The sequence below is a fragment of the Macrobrachium rosenbergii genome, chromosome 56, assembly GCF_040412425.1.
Source record: "Macrobrachium rosenbergii isolate ZJJX-2024 chromosome 56, ASM4041242v1, whole genome shotgun sequence".
NCBI classification, from domain to species: domain Eukaryota; kingdom Metazoa; phylum Arthropoda; class Malacostraca; order Decapoda; family Palaemonidae; genus Macrobrachium; species Macrobrachium rosenbergii.
Genome location: NC_089796.1, coordinates 59,785,775 through 59,812,836, shown reverse-complemented (window position 1 = coordinate 59,812,836; position 27,062 = coordinate 59,785,775). Strand labels below are relative to the sequence as shown.

At 35.9% G+C, this 27,062-nt stretch overlaps 2 protein-coding genes across 4 annotated transcripts in view; both read right to left on the bottom strand.

The window, feature by feature from the left end:
* LOC136836675 (ankyrin-3-like) overlaps positions 1–1,817 on the bottom strand; it is a 264,679-nt gene extending 262,862 nt beyond the window's left edge. For all 3 annotated transcript variants that reach the window (XM_067101149.1, XM_067101150.1, XM_067101148.1), the window contains exon 1: positions 1,514–1,817. The gene's annotated coding sequence lies outside the window, so the exon portion shown is untranslated. The remainder of the gene's footprint in view (positions 1–1,513) is intronic.
* On the bottom strand, positions 1,506–27,062 carry LOC136836221 (myotrophin-like). Its single transcript, XM_067100223.1, has 2 exons — positions 26,985–27,062; positions 1,506–1,823 (listed from the first exon to the last, which is right to left on the bottom strand). Exons 1-2 carry the CDS (start codon positions 27,060–27,062, stop codon positions 1,506–1,508), a joined length of 396 nt encoding a protein of 131 aa, XP_066956324.1.

Genomic DNA, 27,062 nt, shown 5'->3' with positions numbered 1-27,062 from the left:
TAAAAAAAAATCTGGCTGAAATTTCGTTATAAATATTGTATTAATCTACCGCCGGTACATACCACCTTCAGTATAAATATAATTATACCTTTAACAGCAACACTGGTCCTGACAATGAAGAAGAGAAGATGTAAAAATATAAAAATCTAAATGAGTGTCTGTAAAGTACCAGGTAAACTCTGTATTTCGCTTTAGTAAAACTAATGCCTAAACATGGTCATACCCAAAAATTTCGAAAGGCAAGCACAAATTTTATTAAAAATAAATACACTACAGATTACAGTTTTCTGGGATTAACGATGGTATAATTACACCACAGCTGAATATACTCAAAGCATCATGTAAATATCAATCATGCAAGTGACTTCGGATGCTTAAAAATCTCAGGCCTCATTCTCTCCCTTTAAACATTCACGCTCTTTCGCCTGAAAGAATGGTCATGTGAACTATATTCAACAAGAACAACGATTGACGCTGTGTTCTACTTTTGCTTAAACTTCTGATTTTTAAACACACTGAACACCACCAAAAGATAACAAAATGACGCCAATGAACTTGTTACTATTAAATCAACTCTTCTTTCGCCGTGCCGGCAAACTGAACTAAGTTGCGATAACATAAGCATTGTATATTTAAAGAGCCTGGTATGGCTGACATTTCCAGATGACACAGTACTGACTAGGGATAATGAAGAGGAAATGCACAAACCAGAGGAAGAGTTGGAATGCGTTGGTAAGAGGGCAAATTTGAAAGTGAATGTAGCAAGAGTAAATGAAAACAAACATGATGCAGAAATGCATATTAACACGCACAGTGGAGGAATAAAGAGGGAAGTGGCGAGTCACAGAATAGGTGAAGCATGGAATTCGTCTTATAAGCTAAGTTGCAATAAATGATAGCATTGTTGACCTAGCTCTCCTCTGTGAAACTGAAGCATGTTTGATGAATGTGAATAAAAGAAAAAGGTTGAAGCCGTTGCGATGAATGGTTTACATGTTATGTGTGGAGTAAGAAAGACTGAAAAGCTACTAAATGTGGAGAAATGAAGGAGAGATACGGAGGTTGGATAACTGAAAACATGAATCAGAATGTTTTAAATGGTTAGGTATTGTGTAGAGAATGGAGGACGGGAGTTTATTAAAAAGTTCATTGTTTGGAAGTGTTAGGAAGGACAGGAAGGCTTAGAAGACTGGTATGATGGAATGGAAAAGCTACAGGAATAGAAGGGCCTTAACATCCAGTAGATGAGAGAGGGCGAGCAAGTTAGAAGTAAATGATGATGTAGTCTGTGAAGGTATATGAAGAAGCTAATGCTGTAGGTGTTTCCTGCAGAGATTTTACCCTTCATTCACCAGGTAAAGTATGAATCGAGTTGTTTAGAAAAGTGAATTATCCAGCATTAAATGGAATAAGATTGAAAATTATATACCGGTCTATAAAGCCTACGGTCATGAACAAAACAAAGATTTAAAAATGATGTCTGCAATCGCATTACCTGCGTGCGTTTACTTACGGACTTCTCTGGCTGACGTCGTGGCGTTGATGTCGGCCCCAGCCTTAACCAGCTCTCTAATGGCACTGGCATGCTTTTCCCCAGCAGCGTGGATGAGAGGCGTAAAGCCTCTGCTACATCTGCCATCGATGTCCACCCCTGCGGAAACCAACGGGGCCACTAAGTGGGCGTGTCCTAGGTAGCCAGCCAATCCAAGCAATGTTCGGCTGACCCCATCCTCGCCGGGTGTGAGTCGATTAACATCCACATCTCCCTTCAGAGCCTCCGTCACTTTCTCAAGGTCGCCCTGAAGGATACCCTCCACCAGCAACTGTTGAGAATAAATGTGGAAAGGCATCACTTCGTGTCTACGTGTGAGTTCACAGATACTTCATACAACTACCACCTCTTCATACTTAATGGCACAAATAAACAGTCGACAAATGGAGCAAAATGTTTACCATAACTGTTAACAACACAGGATTATCTTAAGTGTAAACTATAGACTGACAAAACTGTAACTGATAAATGGTTTATAATGAATGCAGAATTCATAAGACAGGGGAACCGACAAGGTTTGTATATAAACAACTTCTACTTTTCAATATTAATCGACACAATACATTGACCGCACTAGGAACCTCATCTATAATGAGCACTGAAATATCCCAAGCCCTGAAAGGGGCAGTTCTACTATACACATTCAGGCTAATGGCGAACACGGATAGTCCAGCCTTGCATAGTAAGTAACCTGATAGTCCTTAAACAACGTAAAGGAAACAACGGCAGATGTGGTATGGAATCGTTATGAAAGAAATATTACATGTTGATAAACAGGAAATCACATGAAGTTGTGTATCACAAAATAATCCTAAATTATTTTGAATATTATTGTCTAAAAGATTATTTCGAGCTTATTCACTGCAAAAACTGGATGGACATATTTTTGGAAGAAACGTCACTTCTTAGGAAAATGCCTTAATGGCAGCTATTTGCTTGAAGTTACTCTCTTTGTGATGTCGCCGAATATAGGGAATGTAAAAGTGACATAACAACATCTTCAGCTTCATTCAGTCAGCTTTCTTTTGCAGTCTATCAAATACAAATGACAGCTGATGCATTATACTTCCTTTAAAATATCCCGTTTATATTAAGTCACAACCACATCAGACTGAATTAGCTGTGAAAATATTTGATGAATCTGAAGGCAAAGTACTGAAGTCAAAACAAACGACAGAGAACAATTTGTGAGATTTCCTACGAAATCTTGTCCCTTGAACAAGAGCCATTTGCCTAAAGTGTTTAAAAAAATACAATTTTCCTTTCAAATAAAGGCTTACTAAACCGGAGCTCCTCAAAGAGAACTCAAGGCCGACATTTATCAAATGATCACCGTTGCACGATGCACGCACAGCGTTGACGGTGCGCTGTACTATAGTTTCAGCCAGGATATGACAGTAGTTTGGCTCGAGGCCAGAACAAAACGTTTTTGACTGGACGTTCCAACTCAGTGACTGGCGCCCAGCTTCCACAGACTAAAGGTCGAGAGTTCCAAAGAACAAAGCAATAGTCTGAAGCGATCTACTTTACTAGAGAAGTGAGAAATCCGATTTATGCTCTATGAAAATTTGGCTACAGTACCAGCGTTTGACAGTAGGGACGGAGGTCAAGTAAAAGGCTAAAATGTCGGGGCATCTAAGGGCCGAGAGAATGCTGCAAATACCCTTTAGTAATGCCTACAATGCACCATGTACCTATTCGGGGCTATTAGAGAAATACCTCTGCAAAACAATCGTGCAAAGACCCCAAACGTCCGCCACGGCTGAGAAATGATGATTACAGATATAAATCCAATAGCTAATCTTTCCTAACCTAAACCCGGGCGCCGAGCCCTATTCTGGACATATTTTATGTTGATGTAGGCAAGGACCTTGGATGTAGGCATGGTGCTTTTTCGATTTCTGGCGCAGCTCTGAGCCGCAATAGCCCACTCAAGCTCTCCATCAGCACAAAATAGTCTCTTCTCCCTAAATCTTACATTCCTATCTCTTCCAAAATCTAATCGGTTGTTGCCAGTAGAATCTTAATAACAAAATAGTGCATAACTTTCTACATAAACCTGCTAATGAGTAGACAAAGAAGTGGACACACCAACCGAGCAGGGAAAAAACCTTCAAGGAGGGAAGAAATGGAAAAATTCTTTCTTACTAGCTAAACTGGGTTGTCTTAACGTCCACAGCTTGACACATCTTGTTAATAAACACAAACTGAACTAAAACAGTTCTCTCAAACCAAAAATTTTTGTGGATTACATGTACTATAAAAAAATATAAATAAAGGCTACAATTACAAATTACTAATTTTACATAGAATATTTATTAAAAGGATAAATTACATTTACATCCCTTAAACATGCTATGAGCACCATAAATAACAGAACACCTCTACAGTAGTTACGATAACATCACGATGAGGGAAATTTTTAATGCTGTACATGGGGAAAAGCTGACAGAAGGTAAACACTGTTTGTAGTAGAGCAGCTTAATGTGATTTTTGGCCAGAATCGTTCATTTGATGATACAAGCATGAAATTTAGTATGAATATACTCTGTAGGTCACTTTTTGAGAAAAAAGTGCTAGCCATTAAAAATTCCAGTATGGCAGCCATTTTTTTCAAGACGACCGCCAGCACACCAAAAACAGCCATAAACCACAAAAACGCCAATCTCTGTCCATTTATTTCCAACTTTTGCGACTAAAAAAGGCTGCTAAGGAAGGGAAGGCAAAGAGGTAAGCTTTTTCTGTCTATATAATGTCCCACAGGGTTGCAAACTACAGAGCCGACCTTGCAATCAAGTTAACACTATTGTTCCTGAGGCAGGGGGGATTCTGCAGACAGCAATGGGGCAAACGGAAGGTTCTTGGCACCAAAAAACCAGTTGCTCTGGGCAGATGAAGCTCAATATCAGAGTAAAGACTGTTCATATTTGTGAAGGAAAACTCTAAAATTAAACTATGGAGGTAGAGCCAAGAGAGTGTCAGTCGTTCACTACCAGGGCACATCGGTGACAGACACTGCTGTGAAACTCAGCATGGGGTTCAATATCAGCTAAACTGCAAGCATAGTATCCCAAATGCTATCTAATCAGCCCCAAAGGAATTAGATAGCCGCACCTGAACTGACAGGGTGTGAGAGAGTGGGAGGGCCGAGCCAAGGATGACGGGTGCTTTAACGTTATCCGGATGGTGTACAGATTGCACGGGATTTAAATGATATTGGAGGAATGATCGGGTTAGGTATAGGGCAACAGCTCGAACCTAACTGTATCCCATACATGAAAGTGAGCAAAGGTGGTAAAAGGATAAACCCTCGGCCAGCTCTACTGACTGGAGTAAATGCTGTCTTTGTTAAGAGGACAAAGGTGATGAAACACTAATTTTACCTTTTAGCTTATTTCGGAAAAAAAACAGGACTCTGTTGGATACATTAAGCTTGCAAAAAATATACCATTGTTTCATGCTCTTACTGCTATGCCAGAGTCATTTGATCCAGCACGGCTAGATGATGAAGAAGACATAGAAACTACATAGATGTGAAATAAAGCAAACTATCATAACAGTTGCAGACTTTTGGATAATAATACTAAACTGAAAAGAGCACAGAAGAGAACAGTGACTCCCAGTACATCAGGCACTGAAGAAAACTGTGGAAAGAGATCAAGAACCTTAGACCCTCCAAAGGTACAATGCTTTTTGCGTGAAGAGAATGAAATATCAAATTTAAGACAAGCAATGACAATGCAGCTAAATGAAAGGCTCAATCGATGTGCCAAGACCCCAAACCATGGAACGCTCCTTACAAAGTTAAGCGGTGGTGATGTTGCTCAAGAGCTGAAGTATCACCCATGATGCTTGGCAGACTTATACAACTCAGAGGGAGCACATCTTAATGCGATAGAGCAAGAGGAGAATCTCCATGATCAATGGAAAGAGTTATATCCTGTGGCTTTCTCTGAACTTGTTATCTACATTATTGATAGCAAGGTTACTATACAGAAACATCACCTGTAATATTCAGACTTGCCCGGCAGCAGAGGTCAAATGACTTAATCCCACCAACTAAAAATGCACTAAGGGAACATGCAAAAAGAGCAGCCTATCAGGCGGGTCATATTTGGGGAAAATGTGTTAAATGTGATCCAGAACTTCAATATTATTCCTTCTAGGTGGGGATGGACGAAAGAGGATGACACTTGGAGAACTGTGTGGACCACACTTGAACCGATTTCTAAATGCTGCCAGGAATTAACTAAATTTGGATGCAAGACACTGTGGTGGAAGGTGCATGTAAAAGACAGGTTAGACTGTACTGCAGTCTGTAGCTGCCTTGTAATACATCTTCAGGAGTCTAAAACACTGATGTTCAACAACTGACAGGAAGAGAATAGACACTAAATGTACTCATTATCATAATTCTCAAGTTTGGACACAGTTAATAATGAGTTAGTACATTTGTAACTTATATATTTTTTTTAATTATATCTATGAACAAATGGCTATAAATACTCATAGAAATTATGTTATATGGACAAATATGCAGAAATACCAAGAAAGTTTGATTATTTTGCATATTGGGCTTACCTGGCGGCCATCTTCGAAAATGACCGACAAACTGGATTCCTGAATGGCAAGGACTGTTCTCCCAAGTAAAGTCTGCAATTTTATGGCAAAGAACCACCTGATTTATCCCAATAATGATTGAACTTTGGCCATTTATACTAAAGTATATTGGCATTTGTTTTTACGATAATCGTCATATGGCGGCCATCTTGGAAAATTGCCACCTAAGGGAATTTTAGGTGGCTAGCACTTTTTTCTTAAAGTCTACACCCGATGAGTATTTCTGCCAGATTTCAAGCTTGTATCATCAAATGAACGATGGTATCACTTATCTGCTCCATTATAAGGACACTGTCTTCTAAAATAAAACGCTCTGGTGTTAATGTTCTAGACGATGTGATAAGTTTGTTTGCCAAGATGTCCTTAATACCTTCTCATGAAATATCCAATTTGATAAGGAGTAATAAACGGCAAGGTCAAACATGTAAGGGAGCGGCTAGGAAATTGATGAAACTTACAACTTAATCAAATTAGTTCCAAAGGTAGTACTGTTTTATTAATAACCTGCAGTTTCACAGTATCTGTAATATTCTAGTAAATGACGATAGAAATCATATTTCATTAATCAGCTGCCAGTGAGACTTTAGAGAGAAGCAGAGGGAGAGAGAGAACTGAATAGATATAGCCCTTGTAGGACCACGGTTAGGGAAACCAAGGGAACGGTGACGCCATGCGCAGAAGAGGTCTGTTCTATCTAGACCGTGGACGGCATGAACGGACAAGCAGTGAACCGAATGTCTAATGACGCAACACCTAAGTCAATCGATTACCAATGAAGATGAGGTGATCATACAATTGCAGCGCTTGCTGGTCCACGTGGAATTTGAACAAAGGTCCAGAAAATAAAGTGACTGTTGATTTGAATCACACACCAGCGGAGGTATTTGCATATCCTTCATGAGACATTTCCAAAATCTTAAAGCTAAATTATTTCCTAACTTGGGCAAATTCAAGTGACTATGAATCAACAAATAAAGAATGAATTCCTTATGCATACCGATTAGTCCTTCGGGAGAAATCATGAAGGTGTACACTGTTAGACTGTTACCTGGAAATCACACTGGAAATAAGGGGCGGGATAAAAACAGTCAAGGACAGGCCGCTAAACAACTCATCTTTACTGATGGGAACTCGAAAGAACTTTATACTTGTTGTTGTAGTTAATTCCTTCCTTTGATGAATCAAGTCCCGCCGATAAAAGGCACAGTTCTGTTCTTCGGAACGACTGAAACCAAGATAACAAATAACTCTGAAGAAAACTTGGATATATTTTCTAGTTTTGAGGTTCAAGTGCGCGACGGAGCCAACTCTAATCTGTCTAAAATAGATAATCTAAAGGTATCTCGCCGGAAAAAGAGTAATAAACATTTTAGAGTTTTATTGCTGAAAGAAGTGGTCAGTTATGATAAGTTTATCCGGTTATCTTGATATGATGATAAAATCTATTACGGTTCTTTCACAACTGTACTTAATTTCCCAACAACGAGTCGCTATGAGCCTCCGGTAATTACAGATTGTTTCAAACGAAGGAAACACCTTCGAAAAGTACAGCCGTCCCAAACATTTAGCGAGGCACATCATTAAGGGGCTCAGATGACAATGTCATTGAGAAAACAATTCTGCAGCTACAAAATTTTGCTATTTTGTAACGATTCACTTAAAAGTGATGTCACGCCCACGTCAAGCAATCATAAGAGAGGATACACTAATGCGCTGCATCTCCCATAATATCCAAACAAGTCAAAGAACTCCTTGGCATAGTAACACAAGCATATGAAGAAAATATATATCCAGCAATACTCAGTAAAAAAAAAGCTGTTTACTGGGAATGCTAAAAAGAAAATATTCTATGTAATGTCTGACTGTGTGTATGTATGTGTATATATATATATATATATATATATATATATATATATATATATATATATATATATATATATATATATATATATGTATCAAATGAAAACAAAAATCGAATAAATACAGAAAACATTTTCGTCTCGTGTTTTATTTCTTTTATTTAATCAGTGAATTGTTCTCTTTATACTGGTTTACAAATGCTCAATACTCCATCTGTGTACATGTGATTATATATATATATATAGTATATATATATATATATATATATATATATATATATATATATATATATATATATATATACACAATCATCAAACTAAATGTCGCTTATTATCAATCCCACGTTACCTCAAATATCCTCGATGAATTATCACCGGGCATTTATAAGTGATAAATGGATTGTAGACCCGGCAGTACCAATCCATTTATCACTTATAAACTCCCATTCGATGAAAATTCCCCATCGGGGATATTCCCGAGGTAGCGTGGATTTGATATTAAGCGACATTTGTAACTTCATGATTGTATATAAATCACGGTGTGATAAAAAATTTCATATAAATATATATACATATATGTGTGTGTATGTATGTATGTATGTATGTATGTATGTATAAACAGACATTTACATGTATATTCGACGGGTTACCGGATAATCCATGAGCAAAATATTAATCTCGATATTGGAAAATCTACATAGCTATGCATATATATGTCACATTCAGAAATATAAATTTCTCACGACCTTAGAAGTATGGATGCGTAGTGGAGAGCCTTCGTTTGTACAGCAAGTTTCAGGTATAATAAAATGGTCTTTTATCTGCTACTTCTGCACTAAAGAATGGAGGGAGGGGCCAGTTAATCCTCTTATCTCCGTGACTTGGAGTCGCTAAATCTATGGGAAGATACGTCAACGCCGCTCAAGAACATGACACATCTACCAGCTTATCACCCTATCCCATGGAAAGCTATGGATTTAGATATAGAAACACGGGAATTAAGTCTGGTCTCCTTAAAATCTCAAGTCCTTTTAGCTGTACTATTTAGTCTCAAAGTGGGATTTACTTCCAATTAACTATCGTCGCTATCTTATATTACCATCATTTCTTATTATATGGGTACACTGTTGAGGAACAAAACGACCTTTAAATTTCCGAACAAAACACCACACAGTTGAATTCCTCTATATAAAAAGAAGTTATTTTGCTAATTATAATATTTCTGTTAAGTGCCTTTCAATAACTAAGGTGATCGAGGCCAATGTGAAAAAAGATAAATAGGCTAAAAGAAAAGAGCATTGCAACCAAGTACAAATGAATGTAACCAGTAATAGAAATGAGTCAATAAAGAATATACATACAAACGATTAGTAGCAATTACTGAATAAATTATGATATAAAAAGTACCATAAAGGAAGCAAGAGATCTCTGGTACTCAATATTATGGAGCATGCACAGAAAAAGGATATTGGCATATGGAAAGGCACTAACAATGCTAGCCAATCTTCCTTTCTCCAGTTCTTGGTAATGGTCCAAAGTTACAAATTTTGAGGATATCCTGTAATTATCCAAGCCATACAAACCAGAATACTTATCAGAAATATCCTTCAGCATAACCTAATTCGATCGCTGAAGCTCAGCACCAAGTTAGTAAGCTATCTGCAGGTAAGTGATGGATGGAGGTATTGCCCACTCACCCAATACTTAAATGTGTGAACCTATGGAAAATACAATTTATCTTCAAAATTTGTAATTTGTTCCTGTGGGAATACAAACTCTTGAACTTATTAGAAGACTCATTCCTTAGGTGGAAGGTTTGGTCTCATTGAGCTTAATGACAGCGAGAGACTGGAGAGGCAGCAAATTCATCCATCTGGAAATGCTAGATTTCCAGATACATAGATAAGCTAGGGAAAACAAGACTCCTGTGATCTTTAGTAAAGGCTGGCTTCCAACATGCAGGGACAGTCTCTCATTTTGGTCTATAGTCTTGCTAAGGTTCAGAGCTATCCTGTCTTTCCCATTTAGAGAATGGAAAATCTAGGTCAGTGGGTAACGAAACTAATCCCCCAGCAAGAGGAGTTACACCAGAAACAAAGTTCCCATCATTCTATGGCCAATTTTCCAAGATGAACTATCCCTAAGAAAAGGTGACTGAATACCACCCAAGCCTCACAAGGAGGGACTAAGGTAATGATTACAGGGAAGGCTGAACTAAAGAAGCAATGCCAGATTGTTTAACTCTAAAGTCAGGCTGATACAACTGAACAGGCTGAATCTTGTGTGAAACCCAATGATTATATAATGAGATGTCTTCTTCCCTTCCTAGGCATGTCCAGAAGAAAAATTATTCTGAGGGCTAAGACAGGGTCATGTGAACTGCAAGTTGCTCCTCCACAAGAATTCTTATCTGGAAAGACCAAGCTGTCACAAAGGAGCCTCTGCCATGCAAGGACCCTCACAGAAAGGAGAGGTCAAAATTTCACTACTAGACAATACCCAAATTATAATGGTAGCAGGCCACTAAGAAAGATGAGCCCAAACAAAGAATCCACATATGAGCAAATGCCTACTAGCAACTGATCATGCTGCTACTGTGCAGGTAACCAAGAAACCACTGAATCGGTAATGATGGGAGATCCAGTAATCAAGCATCTCCATTGCCAACAATGGACCTGATCGCGCATGAAACTAGCCTCAGTGACTGAGACTGGTTACAAGTATGATATATGCACAGATCTGGTAGAGCACAAGCTATGGTAGAGCAAGCATATATGTATCAATTAGTACTGTAACTGCCCACATTAGGAAGCAGCACTGGTCAGATCCGACACTGGCAATTTTAAACTGAGTTGAGCAGAAACCAGGAACAATGATAGACAACACAGATTGCCCAGTACACCCAAGAGAAGAGCCACCCAGTGGTTCTGGGCAATGGCTGTACCCTGTATAGGAATGGCCACCAACAGATGCAAGGTGCACCAGGTAAAAGCTGTCCCTGAATGGAGCACCAATCACATCAGACACAGGAAGTGTCACTTAATACTGGACTTGAGGGTATTGGACTAAGCCATGCATCTGCCACATCCAGGAAGGGCTGCAGTTGTGCCAGAAAAAGGCTGCACAGGACACTGTTATGTCGCATCCTGAAAGATCTACTACACTGTGCATGACTCCTACCAAGCACAAGTGGTGTATGGGATTTAAAGTGAAAGACAATGTCTGCATGAACAGATTCAACCATAAACTCCTGACCACAAAGGACACCCTTCCACTATCCTATATCAACAAAACCTGATCAAGGATCAAGGGTCAAGCACCAGGACAATGCTAGTCTGGCTTGTGAGTCATGGCAGTGCATGGGAACTTGCAGTACACAAACACAGATAGTGCCCACGCATACAAAATGCACAAACCTCAACTATCTTTGGCATGAGCATTACTGGACATGAGCAGTGTGTGTATGTCGTGTCACGAAAAGATACTTTCAGTATGGAGAGTATCACCACAAGCACTGTTAGACCACAATATTTGAAGGTTCCTCAATTAGACGGACAAAATCGGATGATACGCAGAACTCAGGAGCAGACCAGCCATGTTCATGGAATATGAATTTAGCCGCTCACTGTGCTTTGCATTACAGTCTCCACAAATAACGAATGAAGCCTTTGAATCCTGTGACTGGTCCATACTAGTCCTCTCCAAAAGACAGTCATATATAGAATCGTCAATATTTGGATTACATCAGATTCAATCAAGGGAGAAACCTATCTGGCTTATGGGCAAACTGGTTGAGTTAAAAAATTTGTGACCATACCGGCAAAATCAGAAACTGACATCGCTTCTGAATGGGAAGGAAACTCTCATAGGAAATCCCAAAGCATAATCCTGAGAAGATGACTCCTGACATGCCCCATTCTTCAGTGGTATGGAGACTGAGATGGACTGAGATAGTAACCCTCAGTGCTCCTCAGTAACAGTTCAGAAAAACAATTCATAACTGCTCAAAAAGGAGTCTTGCTGTAATGACATAGGTTAGCATCTTGCATGAACAATGGTAAAATTGTTATAATACATAAAACCTGAAGATTTTGCACAAGGTAAGTATATAAAGCAACCAAGCAAGCGAAACGGAAAAAGAAAATACATGTTATCCTTCTAGCATCTGATCTGCTAAACGACAGCCAAAGACGAGAAAGTCTTATAATACTGACTTACAACCAAGTCGGGTTCCATAACCACAACAACAACAGGAATATCTTGACTTGATAGTCAACAAAAAAACGAATAAATAAATAAATAAAATAAAAAAATAGGGGTGGGTGAGGGGTTGATAGTCAAAAGAGAGAGTGGTACCCCAACCTTTACCTACGTGTTAATAATATACTGCCTTGTAAGCAAGCTTCAACGATCAAAATAGCGGTCGCTGAGGAATACCCCTGGAACGAACACTTACATCTGCTGTCTACAGAAAACCATCATTTTAGTACTTTTGCCGAAGAGATAGCTAGACAGCAATGATATTCAGAGAAAAATTAGTGTGCTCTCAGTAGAAAGAATACTATTGCCTTTTCCTCTCTGAAGGCGTATTAACTTTTTTGTTCTCAGCAAGTCTTTTTAGCAAGAGGCTGCTGACCCCCATGCCATCTCTACATTAACTACAATCAATCAGAGCTGACTAACTATCAAATACAAAAATAAATACAGTGGCACAATGGAATGTTCCTGGCCCAAGAATGTTTCTCACATATGGTTTTAAAATCTGGTTTCTAAGGAGAGGTCTTTAATCACTTGTGCTGACGAAAGATCACACAAACAAACAGACACATGCATATACATATATATATATACACAAACACACATATATACAGTATATATATGTGTGTGTTCTTTCACCAGCAAGAGTTGAAAAACCAACAGGTCACATCATTTACGGATGAAGATATCGCTATGAACATTTCAATAAAGTCTTATCATCAAAATTATAAGAATGCAGCATTCATACAAAACTACTGAGTGTGCATATATATATATATATATATATATATATATATATATATATATATATATATATATATATATATATATATATATATATATATATATATATATATTATATATAACTATATATATATATATATATATATATATATATATATATATATATATATATATATATATATATATATATATATTCTTACTAATGGTTTTCTTGGCACAATAATCTCCCCGTGTGTATGTGTGTATTGTCGTATGCTGTGTGATCTTGTAATTTCGAATCTTGCGGCGTGTATGCTGTAAAAGAATGGCGTAAATTCGCGGTGATTAAGCGCTGTATGGTTTGAGGAGGGCGGCGGTATGCGTCCGCTGGAAGGAACTGAGGTCGTTGTTCATTGTGCAAGACGCGTTTGTTAGTCAATTTTCAAAACTGCCGTGTGCATTCCTATCACCTTCTTAGATGACTCATTAGCGTTCAAGGCGTTATGGGCCGCGATCAAAAAAAACGCTATTGGGGTGGAAGATTCCATTACAAAAAGTTGCCTAATGTTCAGGAATGTTATTAGAAGCGATGTTTTCCATTCTTATTATAATAACTAAATTCTCTTGTTCCAGGAAACTATGTATTGATAAATATTAGTGTTAGCACAATTTCACTTTGTCTCTAATTATCATTTTAAAAGGTTTTAAAATAAAACATCGTCTGGGACCTGTTCTTTCCACCCCCATAGACTGTGGCCTCTGCATCCTAGGAATTACACTCCAGAGACAAAAGCGTTGTGGAAAGGGCGCATTTTCCACTCATCTCCCTCTCTCTCTCTCTCGCTCGCGGGATTACGAATGTCCCGTTTAGCATGGTGGTGATATTTTGGTAGACAGTGGTGTTCATGATGCTAGCAGTTAATTCATGTAGTAAGTAATGTCTGAGTTATCTGAACAGTGTATTTTTATTGAGTGTGTGTGTAACGGCGCCTGGTTAAAGACTTTGAAGCATTTGGCACCTTCAAGGTATTGTAATATGGTTTTGGGTTTCAGTGCACTAAAAATAATATTTGCAGTGGTTATATGTAAAGATACCTTTTTCACTTTGGACACTTTTTTCATGTTGTATGTTTTATGCTTTATCTTTTGAGGAATTTTTCTTTTATACATATATGTGATGTGTTTGCTATGCCTTAATTTTTGCTTTACATTTTTTGATATTTAATTTTTTGCAGAGTATATTTCTGTGACTTTTGTATCCACATTTTATATGATTTATTTGCCTTATTTTGTTTTAACACGTGGGATTTAATTTACTTACAGTATATTTCTTTCAATCAAAATTTGTTATTTAACAATTTAAATCTTTCTTGAATAATTTTTGATTAATTAATAAATTAATTTCTGATTTAATTTTGACTGATTGATTAATTCAGATTTAATCAATTTTCAAATAATAAATTTTCCTGAGACTGTTAAATGTCATGTATAATCTTTGAATTTAGAAATAAATTTTTGTATTTAAAATATTATCTCAGAGTTTCATTCATTGACCCACCAGTAATTTTGATTTGAATTAGAGATAGAGTGGTAAGTGAGATGTTTTCCTTCAAGTAATTGAAGTGAGCTCGAACCAGGAAATGAAATAAATAAAATACTTAGACTTTAATAATGTTAATGGAGTGATGCCATAGATTTTACCTCACACCTGTTTTAACAGCTTTATCTGCTTTTCTTTCATGATTGATAAGTTTTTTATAAGGGATCACTGTTGCCTTTGGAGAAATCAGTCGTCTTTTATGTGATGAGGGTTCAGGTGTCTGGCTTTTGTGAGGTAACTATAATTGTTGAATAAATGGTAAGTTTGGTAATCAAATATCAAGCATAGATACCAGGTTTGATTTAAAGAACAGACACTGGACACTAAGTCACAATATATAAATGGTGCATATATGGACCATTTCCCCATATATAAATATATATATATCCGGGACAAGCACTTAGATATATCAGGTTTGATTACAGAAGAACAGACACTGGACACTTCGTCACAATATATAAATATAATATATATAAAACCTATATAAATATCACTCTGGTGTATATATGGTGTTGATATATTAAACCAAGAAAAATATAAAAATGCTACATTCTTTTATTTTATGATAAGGCTTTACTGGCCAAAATGTTCACATTTATTTGTTGAAAAATATCAATGACCGTTGATTTTGATTAACTGAAGAGATGGCTTTCGATATGTTCCAATAGTTTTCACAATGTGGAGTCTCCGAACCATGAGAATTATCTGAAATCACTCTGAGATAAATATGATATATATGAGATATAGTCATATGGTGGTCAGGTGTCTGCCAGCATGGTAAATATACAAATAAAATTCATTTGCAATACCAGCATTGATGGACTCTTAAAATAGATGAGGAGAGAACAAGATGCTTAAACTTTTGAAAGCATCTCCAAGCAAATACATTTTGAGCTTATAAGTATGGGCAAAAGAATTGAAAATGATGTCTTTGACTATTCAGAGCTTAGACGGAGACAGAAGCAACTGAAATTTGATTAAGCTGGTGCCCAGGCTGGATTGTCTCGTATGATATCATAACAGGTACTGTCAAGAGAAAAAATGGAGGCATCCCGGCTCTCGAAGCACAGAAGTGTGATAAGAAATACGATTAAAAGAGATGACAGCTGCTTAAAAAAGAAAAAGCTAGACAAAAATCCAGATGGCAAAGGTGAAAAGCTGAGAAGCTCAAATTAAGGTTATCAGGAGTAAAGTACTCAAGGTGATTCAGACAAATGTATTTGATGTAGTACCAAAGTGCACTTGTTATATTACATATGTTTACATTTCCAGATGAGTTTTGATCAGTTGGAAAAATCTGGATGAAAAATAATTCTAGGGATTAATGGTAAGTCCACACTATCATCATTGGTAAAGGAAGAAGTACCTGGTTTAATATCCATTTCAGTAAGATTGGGTAATAAATACCATGGCACTAAACACAATGTGCTTCATTTTATCATCAGAAGTACCAATAAAAAATAATATCATGGTAATAGCGATTTCAGTCTTTGAGAATCAATGAAATTTCCAGATAATTTCATTGAATTTTTCCTACAGGAAGTGAATAATGTTTTAAACGAGCGGGAGGCTGGAATCGTCTAAAACATTTGAGAGATCAGTTCCTCGTTGGTCGATTCGGTCAAAGATTCTCGAATATCTAAGTATTCTTGAACAGGCCGGCCAATGAAATGATAAGGAGGTTATTTCTGGTTTAGAATTCTTCTGCACTTATAACAGCGGTTTGATTTGCACACAAGCTGAATCCGTTGCAGGTAACCTGGTTCTTAGCCAGGTTTTAGGTCTAATCCAAATTTCAGAGCAGAAGGCCCAGGAATCTCAGGTGGTAACTGTTACCTCAAAGCTCAGTGGTCTGGTAAATGGACTGAGTATCAAGCTTAACAAATTATAATATAACTAATGTTACAACAGCTGTGGGTACAGTTAACAGCCCTAAAAGTGTAAACAAATACAATTGTGGATAGATGGGGAAATTTTTATCGTTCATCAACAACTTTGTTCAAGCAGTCCAAACTAATTAGTCAAGTAGTAAGAAATGAAACACTGTAAACTTATATACAAATAACAATTGTAGGAATTTAGTCCAGTGCTCCATAGCTGAGACGTAAACAAGCTGAATGTTGAAGATAGACAATGTAATAAGCAGTGTAGTGGCTGAGTAAAATAAATATTTTAAGCCAATGAACCTGAAGTCTGCGGAGAAACTCCAAAATGACTGTGTTCTAAAGGTACCAGTCAAAGGTGTTAGTTATCAAGAGGAGCAACCGCATGATTGCCTAGTAATCATTTGCTGTGCACCCCATGGACAGAATCTTACAGGAGAGATTATTTATTTATTTTGAAGAGGTATACCAAGGAGAACAAACATATCTCATATATATATATCATGTCATATATTCAAGATGTTGCATATATATGCCAATGAATGACTCACTGTATTTGAATAAAAAGTTATGTTAAAACAAAAGGTTACCACCTGGTGATTTGTATATATTTATTTATATATAATATTATGTATTATTTAAACAAAATAAAGCCTGTTTCAAAGTAATTAATATCGTTTAGTCTTCAAAATAAATATGAAATTATTTATTAATTAATCAAAATTTATTCAAGAAATATTTAAATTGTTAAATAACAAAATTTCACTTCCCAAATAATGTATGTAACATATGTGTAGTATTAGTGTTGTGTATATTACTGCCTTATTTAAGCGACAAGAGCCGTCAATCAATCATGCTTAAAAATGTGGATACAAGAACAGAAATATACTCCTTAAAGATTAAATATTAAAAAAAAATGTAAAGCAAAAATTAAGGCAATAGCAAACACATCATATATGCATAAAAGAAAAATTCTTCAAAAGACAAAGCATAAAACATATAACACGAAAAAATATTAAAAAGTGAAAAAGTATCTTTACATATAACCCTGCAGATATTATTTTCAGGACACTGCAAACAATAATTATATTACAATACCTGGTACCAAATACCACGTGAGCACTAAGGCACGCCGTTACACACATAATCCCCCCTCACTGTTCAGATAACTTGGTATTTACCTAATTTATTAAACCGTTAAAGGATATGAGTGACAATTCGTCAAAAAAATCAATTAAACGTTAAAATAGAAAACTTTCTAATCCAAATCAGTTTCCGAGAGAAATAGAGAGAAGTGTCTCTTTGAATCTTATCTCATCGCATCTCCCTCAACAACGCTTTTCGGTCTCTAAATTCTCTGTATTTCCATGATATTCTAAAGGTCAGTTTTCCAATGTTTTTGAGTCCCTAAAGCTTGTGAAAGAATGGAGAAGTCAGATGAGAAGGTGAAGCAAGTTTTGAATACTGACTAAACAAATTGCATCTCTATAGAACAGTGCCAAAGGAGGTGAGACAACCTCCGAGCTGGTTTCCAAGGTTTGAATTTTATAAAACTGTAATACGCTAACTCTTTTTATCGTTACGCATCTTTGTAAGAAAAATTATACAGTTGTCACAACAATACTCCAGATCAAACAAACAAATAAACAGAAACAGAATGAAAAATAAATAAATTATATATCGTTTATATATCGGTGCTTTATATATCATATCCAGCATTTATGCCAAGGTTCATACCCACATAAGAGCTCAGTCTTGTTCTTCAAAAGAAACCTGGTATCAAAACAAGTCATATGCGACAAGTTGGCAACGTGTTTGATGACAAGTTAGAGGAGTGTCACCACTGTTTTATCAAACCTGTGTTGCATCTGTGACAAACGATTCCCAAACTTAGCTTTAAATCAACAATTCCATTTACCTTTGCAAACTTTTTCTTTTTCTTCTTCTTCTTCAAAACAACTGATTTCTCTACCGAGCAATAAGTCGCACCCTTATAAATTTTTTCAATAAATGAAAGCAGATTAAGTTCTTAAACAGGTCTTCGTGTTTGTTTGTATTTACTATTCCAGAAACATTATAAAAAGTTCAAGTATTTCTTGAGATAAAATTCATCAAGTTCGAGTCATCATGAAGTTTGAAGGGAAAAGATCTCAGATAAAAACTTTGTTTCATTCGCTTTGAAAATTAAAATGGTGGCATCCCTGCCATCAAAGATAAATGCTTTTAAATACTTTTGCTTGCAATGGGGCAAGATTGCTCATTGACATTAGAGAGTCTCAGAGAAATTTATTATTCGTTCACAAAACAAAGCAAAAATGAATTAAATCTGGAGGAATCTTCAGTCAAAATTAAAGAGAGAGATTAATTTATTAATTTCCAAATTTTCCGTAAAATTTAAATCTGTTTGAGACAGGTGAAATTGAAAGATACAAACTCAAACAAATTAATTCCCTGTCAAAAGCGTTAAATCAATCATGTGAAATCAGGATACAAAGACCCAAAATATACTTTCGTTAAATTTCAAAAAATAAAGTGGATTTCGTTCAAACACATCAGCATAAATGTATAAAGAAAAGATTTCTTCGCTTTGATAAAGCATAAATCTTGTAACACGAGAAAAATATTAAAGAGAGAGGTCGTTCTTTTCAGAAAGCACTTAAAAATCTGGGCAGGAAAGCTCCAATAATTAAGTTACAACAGTAGGAGAGAAATTGCGTTCGTGTTTTTAAATCCACGTTCAATGCACACACTTAATAAAATACAAGCGTGTTCAAACTGACACATTTACATGATTAAACAGTCAGAGGATATGATGACCATCGTCTACCAAAATATCAATTACATTAAAAGGGACATTCGTTTTCCAGAAAGCGTTACACTGGTTCAGAGAGAGAGGAGAGAGAGAAATCCAGAGAGAGAGAGGGCAAAATATCAGCTCCTTTCCGCACGGATAATATCCTAAATGAATGTGGACTCCTCATATAAAGAGAGACATGGAGAGAGTTTTTCACAGTGTTTTTCAGGCGTTAAATCTTGTACACTAGTTTAGTCATGGAAAGAGAATCTCAAAGTTTTAATACTTATTAAACGTTGCATCTCATTATAAAATCAAAATGAGAGAGAGAGAGACACAAGAGCTCTCTCCAAAGGAAGAGCGTTTAATCACTGAATTTCGTTCTCTTTTTATGGTTAAATCTGAACATAAGGTTTAAAGTATACAACAATACACAATTTTCGGGATATTTCGTAAGGTTTTTCGTTCCTGAAAGACGTTCACTCCCCTGAAGTTCGTTCTTTTTTCGGGGTTGAATCTGGCGATTAGCGGGATAGAGATCAATAACCACATTCGTTCTTTCCAGCGATTAAATGCTGTACCTTAAGTGTTTAGGGTTGCAAGCAACAGAGACCACAAAGTAAATCTGGAATAAATCTTGATCCGCTGTTAAATTTAATACGATGCCTACTTTTTCAAGTGAATAGCACTCAAAACGCTCTTAATTCTTCTGTTACTTAACTTCAAGACCTTTTCAATGTTTGATTAGTATTAGAGATTCTTTTCTATCGTGGAATACTTTCTGATTGAGAGAGAGAAGACATATGAGAGATTTGCAAAAAAGTTACTTTCATCTTCTTGCGTTAAATCTGGGAGCACAGTCAGAGGTGTCATTTTCTATCACAAATTTCTTATTGAACTGGATGAAGAATTTCACCACCTGCTCAAATGGCGTTACCTTCTCAAAGCGATTCTTAATTCTGGTCCAAACAAATGCGTTCGGACTGAAACGTTAAGTCTGGTTCAGGCGGCTGTTATGACTGGTTAAATTGGGGAGAAGAGAGTTGCGACGACGCGTTGTCGAGGCACAAAATTTCTGTAGCGGTTTTGATAGCGTTAAATCTGAGGTGGAAGAGACGAGGAGATGGAGGGACCCTCTGGGTTAGCATTTACTGGGCGAAGGCCTGGGGGATTCCCATACAAACCCAAGATACGTGCACAGTTGCCTTGTAACTCCTCGTCCCTCAGTGACTGTTGAGTCCCACCTTTTATTTCTCAACACTTTCTCAAAAAGATGTTCTTCCCATGTTCCTTAGTCTTGGATGGTCATCACCAGATTACATCTTCCATGTTTACAAACAATCTCATTTATCCATCATCTCGTTCCTCCTGTTATGTTCCTCAGATGAAATGGTAAACAGTAACTGATATAGTCCAATAGGATAATAAATGCTGGACGCAACGCATTAATGTCTAAAATATATCCTTAATTTTCCCTTCAACAAGTATTTGAAGACAAACTCTACCCCATTATCAAGTAACTGATCTATAAGACATGATGTTTACACTGATGGAATTCAGTTTCCTATAATCAGTTCCAGAGAAGGAGCCATAAGGTTCTCTTCTCCAACCAGACTATATAAATTGAAGGTTCTGCTTTCCCAGAGTAACAAATTTAACTTCGTTTCTTTCAATCACCAAGAATGACCTTTGATATAGCTCTCTGTTTGCAATGGTCAGCCTCTTCTTTGATCTTGATCCATATTAAATTGCAATATTCAAGTCGGTACATCCTGCAGAAACAGTTTATACTTCATAATCACTTCACACAGCCTTTTTCTAGTTTGCTCTACTTCAAAAGTTCCAGTTTATTTCAAATTTTCCAAATAAATTGCATTTTATCAGCTCCCAACATATTCTATTCAACATGAACAACAAGTTGTCTTTAAACTGCTTCCATTTTGTGATTTCTTACGGAATGGGTCCTTAGCAGGGTTTACATGTACCTTCCTTTTTAGAAACATAGTTCATTGTTTTCAATTTATAAGTTTATCATAACCATCAATTTATCTTGTAAAGATTTAACTTGTTGAAATCTCTTTAGCAGTTAAAGAGGCTATCTTCATCTGACCATGGGTTAATTTCTCTTTTTGCTTGTCATCTTCTTAATACTCTCCTTTTAAATTTACTGACTCAGAAAAGATTTTCTATCTAAATCTATCTAATCTCTTCAATCTTTAACTCAAGCTCTTTATATACTCCCTTGGACTACCGGATATTATATATATATATAATTTCTGCAAAATTTTCATCACTATCTGTTTTCTATATTTGACAAAATATCTCGTTTATCCATCCCATGCTTTTTAAAACATTTCTAATTTCAAATAACATCAATTTTTACACAACATCCCAGTCTTTGCCTGACAACTTTTTGCATAGCTCTAGTAAACAGATTTTCAATATCTTTTGAGAACCTTTATCATTTTTTATCATTTGGTTTCTGGTGATAACAGTGGACATGGACTTTTTCCTCCTAACAAGTTCATCGAATCCTGAAACAGTCTTTTTATAAAATGGTTCCTTATATTTTCCTTACCCTTTCATATGGTAGAAAACGGATGACAGAAAAATAGTTTATCAAACTATCTATGAATACTTTTCCAACAGTGACTAGTAGGATATCTTTAATTTAGATTCAATGTTAAATCTTGCCTGTCGGCGCACATGAAAAGTGCCTCAATAAATATCTATAAGCCAGTTCCATTGCTAAGGTTCCCTCTAACAATATTGGTACTGTAGGGGCTTTCTGAGGTTTCATTTTGAATTTCCATTATCTGGCAGCTGCACAATCCCCGACAGAATATGGAAAAATCTTATAAGTCAGGCCAGAAAAAATCATCTCTTATTTCTTCATCCATCAGTCTTCAAGAAAATGAAAAAAAGAATGTGTCAGAAAATCATAATTGCAATGTGCAAATATCTCAGCCTAATGGATATTGGAGAGACTTTTTCATTCGTTAGATCGCCCTTCAATTCCTGGTAGATCTGCCTAGGTCTTTGCTCTTATTCCAAACCTTTTTTCAGATAATAAAGGGAAATATTGTTGCATCTCTTCTTGATATTTTGTAAGTCAACTCATTTCTTCTAAGTTTGACTTCTCTCCATTTCTTTACAGTGACCAATCTTTTGTTGAGCTCTGTGTTTCTAATCAGCTACTGAGGACCCAAGGAATCATCCAACTTTCTACTCAGAGTTCTTTTCAGGGTTGCAGAGCTTTTCCCTTGAAATTTGCTGGAACAAAGATCCATCATTTGGACAACTCTTGAACCATGCTCACTTTTTTTCTTGTATATATTTTTCCTGATTTCCTCTACTATTTTATATAATTTCAGAACTACCTGGAATATCACAGCTAAAATGTTTAGGTTATTTTCCCATTCTTTGACTAATTCCTCATTTATTTTTCACTATTGTATATTCGCACTACTAATCTTATATTTCCCTAAAGAAGACCATTTTTTGAAACAGCTTTGGTTTGTAATGAAATGTTCAACATCGGACTGTTAGTAATTATGACATTATGTCCAAATATATATATATATATATACTATTATATTCTTCTAAGTGTCCAGTGTCCCTTCAAAATAAACAGAATCTAAGTAGATTTTCTGTCCAACTGGTGTCTAGGGCACCATTTAATATCTGGGGGAAATGGTCCAGCTTCTGTTCTTCAAATCAAACCTGATATCTACAGTAAGTGCACTTCGTTCCTGGAGTCTAGTGCACCACTTATATCTGGCATTGGAGCCTCCAAACTGCTCAGCCACTCCTGAGAGAAGTTACATTTCCTGGTTGAGCTTGATATTTGTTTAGTCTCGAGAAAATTTCGTTTATTCAACAATTTAGTTCTTTGGGGCAAGACACCTGGTCATTTCTTGCTTTTGACCAACTGGTTTGGACTGAGTAGTTGACACTCCCAGACCTTGTCCTGCTTATCCAATCATGAAAGACAAGATTGCTTCTGTAATTGCCTTGCAGCGTTAAATCTGAGGAACCCATTGGCTTGCTGAGGAGAGAGACCCTGCATTGACTTTATTTCATTTCCTGGATTCCCGTTAAATCTGCTCCTGAAATTTAGGTGAAGACATAAAACTTGCGTTGATTCTCTAAGCGTTAAATCTAAGTTTCGTTCTGCTGCTAATGATGTTAAATCTTCTAATATAATATTTGTCAAAAATTTATTCATTTCTCGTTTTCAAAATTAGCGTTATGTCTGGGGGAAATTTATTATTGTTCAAAACAACTAATTTTCAAATCTTCAAATGTTTAACTGGCAACCTCCAAATCAGATCTTTAATTATTAATTAATCAAAATTTATTCAAGAAATCCGCTTTCTCAAAGTTAAATCTTTCACTTCCAAGTAATATTAAAACAAAATAAGTCATCTAAATAAGCTTGTAAACATTGTGTTTAAGTACCTTTAAATCTCAGGAAAAGATTAAATATTGATAAATGCTAAAAGCAAAATTCGTTCCTTAGCAGCGTTACATCACTGTGGGCTAAAGAAAATTTTCCAAAAGCGTCCCATTCTTAGCCAAGAAAAATATTAAAAAACTCATCTGAGAGCTTCTTCTATAAACTTAGATATTATTTTCGTGCACTTTACTAGCGTTAAATATATTGAATCACCTTGAGAGGGTCAAATAGAGGTGTCTTTAACCATTCAGCTGTTACAACACAGTCATAAAATTTTGTTCGATTTTCTCTTTCTTAAATCTATTTTTCGTTAAAGGATATGAGTGACCATCTTCTATCTTAAATTTCTTTCTCGTTCAGAAACGTTCTTTTTCTCTTTCCAGAGAGAGAGAGAGCTTAATCAGAGAGCTTCTGAGAGAGAGTCTAAGAGAGACTTCAGAAGCCGTTCTCTTTCAACAACGCATGTTTTGGTCTATAAGTTCTGACTTCTCTGTATTGGGCGTCTATCTACTGGTAGCTCTTCATGTTTTGAGTCCATCAACGTCTTGTATTGCAATGGATTTAGTCAAATAGAAGTGTTAACCAACAAGTTTTATGCTACTGACTAAACAAATTCCATGTCTAGTCAGGTGATTTCTGTCCCTCTTGGATGGAGGGTTGGCTAAAAACTCTCCAACATCAAATAGCGTTTTTCACTGTAACTTTAAGCAACTCTTTTACAATCATTATACAGCATACACAATAACACACACACACACAACAGATAACTGCATTATGAAAATAAATAATGTTATATATATATATAATAATATATGTAAATATATATATATATATAGTGATATATATATATATATATATATATATATATATTGTGACAAGTGTCCAGTGTCTGTTCTTCAAATCAAACCTGGTATCTAAATGCTTGTCCTGGAGTCTAGGGCACCATTTATATATGATGACCTGAGTGTCAGTGTCTGTTCTTCAAATCAAACCTGGTATCTAAGTGCTTGATATTTGATTACAAAACTTACCATTTATTCAACAATTATAGTTACCTCACAACTTGTGTAGACACCTGAACCCTCATCACACATACAAAACAACTGATTTCTCTAAAGGCAATAGTGATCCCTTATAAAACTTATCAATCATGAAAGAAAGCAGATTAAGTTCGTTAAACAGGGGTGTGAAGTAAAATCTAAGGCTCCACTCCATTAACATTATAAAGTTCCAGTATTTCTTTTATTTCATTTCCCTGGTTTGTAGCTCACTTTCAAAACTTGAGAACAAAACATCTCATTACCACTCTATCTCTAATTCAAATCAAAATTACTGGTGGGTCAATGAATGAAACTCTGATATAATATTTTAAATACAAAAATTTATTTTCTAAATTCAAAGATTATACATGACATTAACAGTCTCAGGGAAATTTATTATTATTTGAAAACAAAGCAAAATTGGATTAAATCTGAATTAATTATCAGTCAAATTAAATCAAGAAATTAATTTATTAATTAACCAAAAAATTATTCAAGTAAAATTTAAATTGTTATAAACAAAACTTGATTGAAGAAAACATACTGCAATGTAAATTAATTCCCAAGTGTTAAACAAATAAAGCAAATAAATCAATCATGTAAAAATGTGGATACAAAGACACAGAAATATACTCTAAAAATTAAATATCAAAAAATGTAAAAAGCAAAAATTAAGGCAATAGCAAAACATCACATAAATGTATAAAAGAAAAATTCTTCAAAAGATAAAGCATAAAACATATAACACGAAAAAATATTAAAAAGTAAAAAGGTATCTTTACATATAACCACTCTAAATATTATTTTGCTGCACTAAAAACCAATAATTATGTTTACAATACCTTGGTACCAAATAACTTTGTGTTTTTTTAATCAGGCGCCATTACACACACTTAATAAAAATACACTGTTCAGATAACTCAGACTTTTACTAAGGAATTAAACAGTTAAAGGATATGGTGACCATCGTCTATCCAAAATATTAAGTTTACATTAAACAGGACATTTCGTAAGAGAGAGAGTTCTAGAAGAGGAGAGTGAGTCAGAGAGAGAGTTTTGGAGAGAGAGACAAGATTGCAATGACTCAGCTTCTAGACGGATAATGGTCTCTCAATGTGGACTCCTCTGTATGGGCATCTACCTACATGGCAGGTTTTCCACAGTGTTTTTTGAGTCCCATAACGTCTTGTACACTAATGGATTTAGTCATATGAGAAGGTGTTAATCTCAGTAACCAAAACAAAGTTTTGAATACTGACTAAACAAATTGCATCTCTATAGAACAATCAGCCTCTGTCCCTCCTCTCTACATGCCTACCGTGCTCTCTCAAACCATATAGCGTTTAATCACTGTAACTTTACGCAATTCTTTCTTTTCAATAATCGCATTCTGAACATAAGATTATACAGTATACAACAATACACACATACACATGGGAGATTACTGCATTATGAAAATCACAGCATAAGACTCCTCCCCCAGAAGATTTGTTATCCGGGGTTGAATCAACGATTCACAACGGGATAAATAATCAGCAACCACATTGTTTTCCTGAGATATGCTGTACCTTAATATTATAGGGTTGCAAGCACAGAGACCACCTGGTCAGTCTCTGCCAGTTATTTGGATCCACTGTAAAAATTGGAGCAATTGTGATCAGACAGCACGGTAAAATCTCTTCATTCCTAGGTCGGTTCACATACACTTCAAACCTTTTCAATGCTGTGATTAAGGCTAAGAGTTTTCTTTTCTATTGTTGAATACACTTTCTGATGTTTTCCAGTTTGAAGACATGAAACATACTGGATGCAAAAGTTCTGTTGTCATCTTCTTGAGTATACAGCTCCAATTCCATAGTCAGAGGCATCAACTTGTATCACAAATTTCTTATTGAAGTCTGGAGCTTGAAGAACTGGTCTTGAAGTTAAATGGCTTTTACCTTCTCAAATGATTCTTGACATTCTGTAGTCCAAACAAACTTTAGCTTTGGGACTAGTTAAGTCTGTTAATACTACAGCTGAGAAATTTGGGCAGAAACGTCAATAAAATCCAGCCATGCCTAAAAATCTCTGTAGCTGTTTTCTAGTAGTAGGTGGGGTAGCCTTATGGATACCTTCTACATTAGCAGACACTGGAGCGAGAAGGCCTTTCCCAACTTCAAACCCAAGATACTGCACAGTTGCCTTCCGAACTCACTTTTTGTAGGTTGACTGTTAGTCCTGCTTCCCTTAGTTTCTTGAAAACTTTCCTTAATATCTTCAGATGTTCTTCCAT

Excerpts from the sequence above, each read along its gene's own strand:
- LOC136836221 (XM_067100223.1), bottom strand. The coding sequence starts at position 27,062 with ATGGAAGAACATCTGAAGATATTAAGGAAAGTTTTCAAGAAACTAAGG. Across the intron at positions 1,824-26,984 it reads TAACAGTCAACCTACAAAAA|TTGCTGGTGGAGGGTATCCT; the intron begins GTGAGTTCGGAA and ends TATTCTCAACAG.